The 8,566-nt window shown below is 69.4% G+C and overlaps 1 protein-coding gene across 1 annotated transcript; it reads left to right on the top strand.

Annotated features, from left to right (window-relative positions):
* Positions 1-240: 240 nt before the first annotated feature.
* LOC135311564 (C-type Lectin CRL-like) lies at positions 241-8,566 on the top strand. The gene is made up of 6 exons (XM_064441316.1): positions 241-363; positions 6,257-6,334; positions 6,902-7,032; positions 7,303-7,440; positions 7,862-7,976; positions 8,390-8,566. The coding sequence occupies exons 1-6, from the start codon at positions 324-326 to the stop codon at positions 8,455-8,457; spliced, it is 570 nt and encodes a 189-aa protein (XP_064297386.1). The 5' UTR covers positions 241-323; the 3' UTR covers positions 8,458-8,566.

The following is an 8,566-nucleotide window of genomic DNA, read 5'->3' as shown; positions in this document are numbered from 1 at the left end:
CCGGGATCCTGGTGCCCCACAGGTGTCCGTAGGGGCAGCGTGGGAGCAGCCAGGCAGCCGAGCTGGTCTCACTGGGAGCGCTGGGGGCGCGGGACGCCCTCGTTAAGGGCAGAGCAGAGAAGCTGCGATAATGAACCCACAAAGCAGAAGTGTCCTGGCTGCTCCAGGAAGGCTGTTCTGCCCCACGCCCGCCCCGCACCACAGCCATAAAAGCAGCGTGCGCCAACCCAGGGAGCTCCCGCCAGCACAGCCGTCGCCCCCACAGGCAGGGGGACCCTGGGGGACCGGGCTGCCCCCGGGACGCAGGTCACCCACCCAGAGACATGTCAGCCACCGGCCAGCCCCGCTCCCAGGAGCCGTCTGGTGAGTGCCTCCTCGCTAACACCTCCCGCAGCGTGTTCGCGGGCGATGCCAGCAAATACTCCCAAGAATATTCCTGCTTTGCGAGTGGCGTGTGGTGACGGGGACGTGCAGGAGCCAGCGGCCTCCTGCCCTGTGCTACGGGGTGCCACGAATGTCATGAGCCTCACGCACCCACGCCGGGGCTCACCCTATAGGGATGGCATTACAGGTGCCTGGCCGCAGGGCTCAGCACCCAGCCAGGGGGTTCAGCACCCAGCTGGGGGTCCAGCACCCAGCCAGGGGGTCCAGCACCCAGCCAGGGGGTCCAGCACCCAGCCAAGGTGTCCAGCACCCAGCCAGGGGTCCAGCACCCAGCCAGGGGGTTCAGCACCCAGCCGGGGGTCCAGCACCCAGCTGGGGGTCCAGCACCCAGCCGGGGGTCCAGCACCCAGCCAGGGGGTCCAGCACCCAGCCAGGGGTCCAGCACCCGGCCAGGGGGTCCAGCACCCAGCCAGGGGGTCCAGCACCCAGCCAGGGGTCCAGCACCCGGCCAGGGGGTCCAGCACCCAGCCAGGGGGTTCAGCACCCAGCCAGGGGTCCAGCACCCAGCCAGGGGGTTCAGCACCCAGCCAAGGTGTCCAGCACCCGGCCAGGGGTCCAGCACCCAGCCGGGGGTCCAGCACCCAGCCAGGGGTCCAGCACCCGGCCAGGGGGTCCAGCACCCAGCCAGGGGGTTCAGCACCCAGCCAGGGGTCCAGCACCCAGCCAGGGGGTTCAGCACCCAGCCAGGGGTCCAGCACCCAGCCAGGGGGTCCAGCACCCAGCTGGGGGTCCAGCACCCAGCCAGGGGGTCCAGCACCCAGTCAGGGGTCCAGCACCCGGCCAGGGGGTCCAGCACCCGGCTGGTGTCTGGCTGTGAGAGGGGCTGGGTGGGGGTGGGCAGAGCGCCATCACTCCCCATTTGCCCGTGTGGGCCAGAGAGGATGAATGACCCTCGCAGGGAGGTGGAGACCCCGGAGGCAGCGAGGGCAGTGGGGTGAAGGTAGCACGGCCACCCTTGGCACCCCCGTCTGCCGTGCCCGTCCTTGCAGAGCCCTGCAGTGGGATGGGGACACCTGCAGCCCCCCCACCCCTCTCCCTACAAGCCCTCTCCCCCGTGGCCACGGCGCTGCTGTGGTCACATCGAACCTGCTCCCTCCCTGTCGCCGCTCCCAGGAAGGCTGCACCGTAGAGCCAGACTGGTTGGGGTTGAGGGACCTTCAGAGACCATCCAGGCCACCCCCTGCCATGGGCAGGGACATCTCCCACTCGATCCCGTTGCCCAAAGCCCCGTCCAGCCCGACCTTGAACCCTTCCAGGGACAGGGCATCCACAGCTTCTCTGGGCAGCCTGTTCCACAGCCTCACCACCCTCAGCCTAAATCCTTCCCTCCCTCTGTCCAGCCTAAACCTGCCCTCTGGGGTGGGTCACGGCAGGACCCCAGACACCTTCACCAGTGCACGGGCGGCGGCGGCAGCTCGAGCCCATCCCCAGCACGTCCCCGCTTCCAGGGAACTGGAGCTGCCGCTGCCCTTGGGTGGCTGCAAAGCCCGCAAGCGGCACTTGCCCGCTGGGCTCCCGGGTGACCATCAGCCACGCTCGGAGGTACCCGGAACGCGGCTGTGACCTGTCCCCAGGGCGACCGCCGCTGCACGGTCCCCAAAGGCCATCCCTGCTCCCGGGTGTCCCTTTCCCGGCCCTCCCTCACCCTGATGGGTGAGGGGTCCTGCTGTACTGTGGCTCTGCTCCTCTGGGTGCTGAGCTGGGCACCCCCTGCCCTCTGTCCTGGGATGGATCCGGGCACCCCCTGCCCTCTGTCCTGGGAAGGATCCGGGCACCCCCTGCCCTCTGTGCTGGGATGGATCCGGTCACCCCCTGCCCTCTGTCCTGGGAAGGATCTGGGCACCCCCTGCCCTCTGTGCTGGGATGGATCCGGGCACCCCCTGCCCTCTGTGCTGGGATGGATCCGGGCACCCCCTGCCCTCTGTCCTGGGATGGATCTGGGCACCCCCTGCCCTCTGTGCTGGGATGGATCCGGGCACCCCCTGCCCTCTGTCCTGGGATGGATCCGGGCACCCACTGCCCTCTGTGCTGGGATGGATCTGGGCACCCCCTGCCCTCTGTCCTGGGATGGATCCGGGCACCCCCTGCCCTCTGTCCTGGGATGGATCCAGGCACCCCCTGCCCTCTGTGCTGGGATGGATCCGGGCACCCCCTGCCCTCTGTCCTGGGATGGATCCAGGCACCCCCTGCCCTCTGTGCTGGGATGGATCCGGGCACCCCCTGCCCTCTGTCCTGGGATGGATCCGGGCACCCCCTGCCCTCTGTCCTGGGATGGATCCGGGCACCCCCTGCCCTCTGTGCTGGGATGGATCCGGGCACCCCCTGCCCTCTGTGCTGGGACGGATCTGGGCACCCCCTGCCCTCTGTCCTGGGATGGATCCGGGCACCCCCTGCCCTCTGTCCTGGGATGGATCCGGGCACCCCCTGCCCTCAGTCCTGGGATGGATCCGGGCACCCCCTGCCCTCTGTCCTGGGAAGGATCTGGGCACCCCCTGCCCTCTGTGCTGGGATGGATCCGGGCACCCCCTGCCCTCTGTCCTGGGATGGATCCGGGCACCCCCTGCCCTCTGTCCTGGGATGGATCCGGGCACCCCCTGCCCTCTGTCCTGGGATGGATCCGGGCACCCACTGCCCTCTGTGCTGGGATGGATCTGGGCACCCCCTGCCCTCTGTCCTGGGATGGATCCGGGCACCACCTGCCCTCTGTGCTGGGATGGATCCGGGCACCCCCTGCCCTCTGTGCTGGGACGGATCTGGGCACCCCCTGCCCTCTGTCCTGGGATGGATCCGGGCACCCCCTGCCCTCTGTCCTGGGATGGATCCGGGCACCCCCTGCCCCTGTCCTGGGATGGATCCGGGCACCCCCTGCCTCTGTCCTGGGATGGATCCGGGCACCCCCTGCCTCTGTCCTGGGATGGATCCGGGCACCCCCTGCCCTCTGTCCTGGGATGGATCCGGGCACCCCCTGCCCTCAGTCCTGGGATGGATCCGGGCACCCCCTGCCCTCTGTCCTGGGATGGATCCGGGCACCCCCTGCCCTCTGTGCTGGGATGGATCCAGGCACCCCCTGCCCCTGTCCTGGGATGGATCCGGGCACCCCCTGCCCTTTGTCCTGGGATGGATCCGGGCACACCCTGCCCTCAGTCCTGGGATGGATCCGGGCACCCCCTGCCTCTGTCCTGGGATGGATCCGGGCACCCCCTGCCCTCTGTCCTGGGATGGATCCGGGCACCCCCTGCCCTCTGTGCTGGGATGGATCCGGGCACCCCCTGCCCTCAGTCCTGGGATGGATCCGGGCACCCCCTGCCCTCTGTGCTGGGATGGATCCGGGCACCCCCTGCCCTCAGTCCTGGGATAGATCCGGGCACCCCCTGCCCTTTGTCCTGGGATGGATCCGGGCACACCCTGCCCTCAGTCCTGGGATGGATCCGGGCACCCCCTGCCCCCTGTCCTGGGATGGATCCGGGCACCACCTGCCCCTGTCCTGGGATGGATCCGGGCACCCCCTGCCCTCTGTCCTGGGATGGATCCGGGCACCCCCTGCCCTCTGTGCTGGGATGGATTCGGGCACCCCCTGCCCTCTGTGCTGGGATGGATCCGGGCACCCCCTGCCCTCTGTGCTGGGATGGATCCGGGCACCGCCTGCCCTCTGTCCTGGGATGGATCCGGGCACCCCCTGCCCTCTGTGCTGGGATGGATCCAGGCACCCCCTGCCCTCTGTCCTGGGATGGATCTGGGCACCCCCTGCCCTCTGTGCTGGGATGGATCCGGGCACCCCCTGCCCTCTGTCCTGGGATGGATCCGGGCACCCCCTGCCCTCTGTCCTGGGATGGATCTGGGCACCCCCTGCCCTCTGTCCTGGGATGGATCCGGGCACCCCCTGCCCTCTGTCCTGGGATGGATCTGGGCACCCCCTGCCCTCTGTGCTGGGATGGATCCGGGCACCCCCTGCCCTCTGTGCTGGGATGGATCTGGGCACACCCTACCCTCAGTCCTGGGATGGATCCGGGCACACCCTGCCCTCTGTGCTGGGATGGATCTGGGCACCCCCTGCCCTCTGTCCTGGGATGGATCCGGGCACCCCCTGCCCTCTGTGCTGGGATGGATCCGGGCACCCCCTGCCCTCTGTCCTGGGATGGATCCGGGCACCCCCTGCCCTCTGTGCTGGGATGGATCCGGGCACCCCCTGCCCTCTGTCCTGGGATGGATCCGGGCACCCCCTGCCCTCAGTCCTGGGATGGATCCGGGCACACCCTGCCCTCAGTCCTGGGATGGATCCGGGCACCCCCTGCCCTCTGTGCTGGGATGGATCTGGGCACCCCCTGCCCTCTGTCCTGGGATGGATCCGGGCACCCCCTGCCCTCTGTGCTGGGATGGATCCGGGCACCCCCTGCCCTCTGTCCTGGGATGGATCCGGGCACCCCCTGCCCTCAGTCCTGGGATGGATCCGGGCACACCCTGCCCTCAGTCCTGGGATGGATCCGGGCACCCCCTGCCCTCTGTCCTGGGATGGATCCGGGCACCCCCTGCCCTCTGTCCTGGGAGGGATGCGGGCACCCCCTGCCCTCTGTCCTGGGATGGATCTGGGCACCCCCTGCCCTCAGTCCTGGGATGGATCCGGGCACCCCCTGCCCTCAGTCCTGGGATGGATCCGGGCACCGCCTGCCCTCTGTCCTGGGATGGATCCGGGCACCCCCTGCCCTCTGTGCTGGGATGGATCCGGGCACCCCCTGCCCTCTGTGCTGGGATGGATCCGGGCACCCCCTGCCCTCAGTCCTGGGATGGATCCGGGCACCGCCTGCCCTCTGTGCTGGGATGGATCCGGGCACCCCCTGCCCTCTGTGCTGGGACGGATCCAGGCACCCCCTGCCCTCTGTCCTGGGATGGATCCGGGCACCCCCTGCCCTCTGTCCTGGGATGGATCCGGGCACACCCTGCCCTCTGTCCTGGGATGGATCTGGGCACCCCCTGCCCTCTGTGCTGGGATGGATCCGGGCACCCCCTGCCCTCTGTCCTGGGAGGGATGCGGGCACACCCTGCCCTCTGTCCTGGGATGGATCCGGGCACCCCCTGCCCTCAGTCCTGGGATGGATCCGGGCACCCCCTGCCCTCAGTCCTGGGATGGATCCGGGCACCGCCTGCCCTCTGTGCTGGGATGGATCCGGGCACCCCCTGCCCTCTGTGCTGGGATGGATCTGGGCACCCCCTGCCTTCAGTCCTGGGATGGATCCGGGCACCCCCTGCCCTCTGTGCTGGGATGGATCCGGGCACCCCCTGCCCTCAGTCCTGGGATGGATGCGGGCACACCCTGCCCTCTGTCCTGGGATGGATCCGGGCACCCCCTGCCCTCTGTGCTGGGATGGATCCGGGCACCCCCTGCCCTCTGTCCTGGGATGGATCCGGGCACCCCCTGCCCTCTGTCCTGGGATGGATCCGGGCACCCCCTGCCCTCAGTCCTGGGATGGATCCGGGCACCCCCTGCCCTCTGTCCTGGGATGGATCTGGGCACCCCCTGCCCTCTGTCCTGGGATGGATCCGGGCACCCCCTGCCCTCTGTCCTGGGATGGATCTGGGCACCCCCTGCCCTCAGTCCTGGGATGGATCCGGGCACCCCCTGCCCTCTGTCCTGGGATGGATCCAGGCACCCCCTGCCTCCATCACAGTGGGTCTGTGGTGTGAGGGAGCCTGCTGAGCCCTATTGCCCAGCTGGGCAGGTACCCCCCGAGCAGCCCTGGCATCCCGACCCCCGGCTGCTTCTCCCCATGCTGGTCCCCCCCCAGCGCTCACGGCCCTTCCTCTGCTCTCTCTGCAGCAGAAGAGATGAGTGTGGGGCCCAGGCTCGCTGCCCCCCGCCTGCTCGGCTGCCTGCTCCTCCTGGCCTTCCTGGGAGGTGATTCCCTGCCCGGACCATGGGCCCTCACGGGACACGGGTGCAGTTCCCCCGCGCCAGGCAGCAGCGCCTGATCCCGCACGCCCTGATCCCCCATCCCTGCTCCTGATCCCTGATCCCCAATCCTGGATCCCTGATCCCAATTCCTGCTCCCTTGTCCCTGAGCCATGATTCCCAAGCCATCATCCTCAATCTCTCATCACGGATCCCTGATTCCCAATCCCCACTCCCCATCCCCATTCTGTGGCAGCCCCCTGCCAGTGGGACCCCTCCCCACACCCTGCTCCGGGCACCCCAATTGCTGGGTGCGTGGCAGAGCCTGGGGGGTTGTCCCTGGGGTGGTTGCCCCGGGTGGGGGTGTTGCTGGGTGGGGGGGGTGTGCCCGGGTGGGGGGGTGTCCCCGGGTGGGGGTACTGCTGGGTGGGGTCTGGGGGGCTGGTGCCCATCTGGCCCCACACCTGCAGCAGACATCCCGGCTCCCTCCCCGGCGGTGGGGGGCACGGGCCGTGGGGCAGCGGTGGGTGCCCCCTCCCGTGGGACAGCAGAGGCTCTGCCTGCGTTTTGAAGGTGCCCTCGCCAGCCCCCCCAGCCCTGCCCTGGAGAGGATGCCGGCAGCCAGCTGCCCCCCGACCTGGCTCTACTACCGGGGGTTCTGCTACGGGTACTTCACCGAGAGGAGGACCTGGGCTGAGGCTGAGGTGGGTGCTGGCACCGCCGGGGGGCGCTGGGGGGTTCCCCGCGGAGGGGCGGCAGGCGCGGAGTGGGGGCATCGCCCTGGCCAGAAGCAGGACCCCAGCGGGGGGGGGTCTGCAGCGAGGGGAGGGCTCTCCTCTACGCAGACATGGTGGCAGGGTCGGGGGCTCTGCTGCTCTCCCCCACCCCCGGGCTTTCTGCGCGGGGGTGCCCGGCACCCAGTGCCTGGTGGCTGCAGGTGCTGGGTGCTGAGCCGCCCGCCTGTGCCCCCCCAGACCGAGTGCAGGCGGTACGGCCCCAAGGGGCGGCTGGCCTCCATCCACAGCCTGGGGGCCAGCAGGGTCTTTGCCCGCTACATCATCAGCCAGAGGGATAGGGACAACACCTGGATCGGGCTGCAGGACGAGGAGCACGTGAGTGTCAGGGGGCTGCGCCTCTGCCCGTCGGCTGCCTCAGCCCCCCACCCTGGGCACCCACTGACCCCCTGCCCTGGGCACCAACTGATTCCTCTCCCCCAACGCAGGCACCCTCTGACCCCCTGCCCTGGGTACAAACTGACCCCTGTCCCCTACCCAGGCACTCACTGAGCCATCTCCTGCCCAGGCAGCCACTGATCTCTGTCCCCCACCCCAGGCACACACTGAGCCCCTCCCCGGGGCACCAAATGATCCTTGTCCCCCACCCCAGGCACCCACTGACCCTGTTCCCCTGCTCTGGGCACCCACTGCCCCTGCCCCAGGCACCCACCGACCCCAGCCCCCCAACCCAGCCCCCCGCTGACCCCCGGCCCCTGCCGCGGGAGCCCCCTGACCTTCATTCCCCCGGCACCCACAGACCAGGCGGTGGAAGTGGTCCGATAACTCCGTCTTCAACTACAAGCGCTGGGCCCCGGGGCAGCCCAACAACCGGTGGAACAGGGAGGACTGTGTGGTGCTGGAATGGTCCTCAGGTGAGCTGGGTCCTGGGGGTTGGGGGGGCTGGCATGGCCATGCCGCATGACTGGGACCCCCAGCCGCTGCAGGAGAGTTGGGGTGTCGGGGTGAAGGAGGGCGACGGAGAGGAGGCGTGATGGAGGTAGGGGTGAGGGAGATGATGGAGGTGGGTGGTGATGGAGATGAAAGGGGTGATGAAGGTATGGGTGAGGGAGGGGAGATGGAGATAAAAGGGGAGATGGAGGCAAGGGTGATGGAGGCGGAGGGTGAGGGAAGTGATGGAGGTGGGGGGTGATGCAGGTGGGGGGTGATGGAAGTGGGGGTGAGGGAGGTGGTGGAGGTGGGGGTGATGGAGGTGGGGGTGATGGAGGTAAAAGGGGGTGTGCTAGGGGGTGGCAGGGCTCTGGGTGACTCACTGCCCCCCACCCAGGTTTCCAGTTATGGCATGACTACCCCTGCTCCAGCAGGTTCCCCTTCCTGTGCCAGCACGAGCTCTGAGGGGCAGCTCTTCCCCTTGGGGTGTGGAGATGCCCCCACACCTCCTGCCCTGCCGCCCCCGCGCCCCTCCCTGCCCACGGCCCAGCTGGGACCCCGGCGGGCAATAAAC

The sequence above is a fragment of the Phalacrocorax carbo genome, chromosome 1 (assembly GCF_963921805.1).
Source record: "Phalacrocorax carbo chromosome 1, bPhaCar2.1, whole genome shotgun sequence".
NCBI lineage: Eukaryota > Metazoa > Chordata > Aves > Suliformes > Phalacrocoracidae > Phalacrocorax > Phalacrocorax carbo.
This window is presented reverse-complemented; position numbering and strand designations above follow the sequence as displayed.

Coding starts and splice junctions, on each gene's coding strand:
- LOC135311564 (XM_064441316.1), top strand. CDS start 324: ATGTCAGCCACCGGCCAGCCCCGCTCCCAGGAGCCGTCTG. Junction 7,033..7,302: donor GGACCTGGGCTGAGGCTGAG/GTGGGTGCTGGC, acceptor GTGCCCCCCCAG/ACCGAGTGCAGGCGGTACGG. Junction 7,441..7,861: donor GGCTGCAGGACGAGGAGCAC/GTGAGTGTCAGG, acceptor CGGCACCCACAG/ACCAGGCGGTGGAAGTGGTC.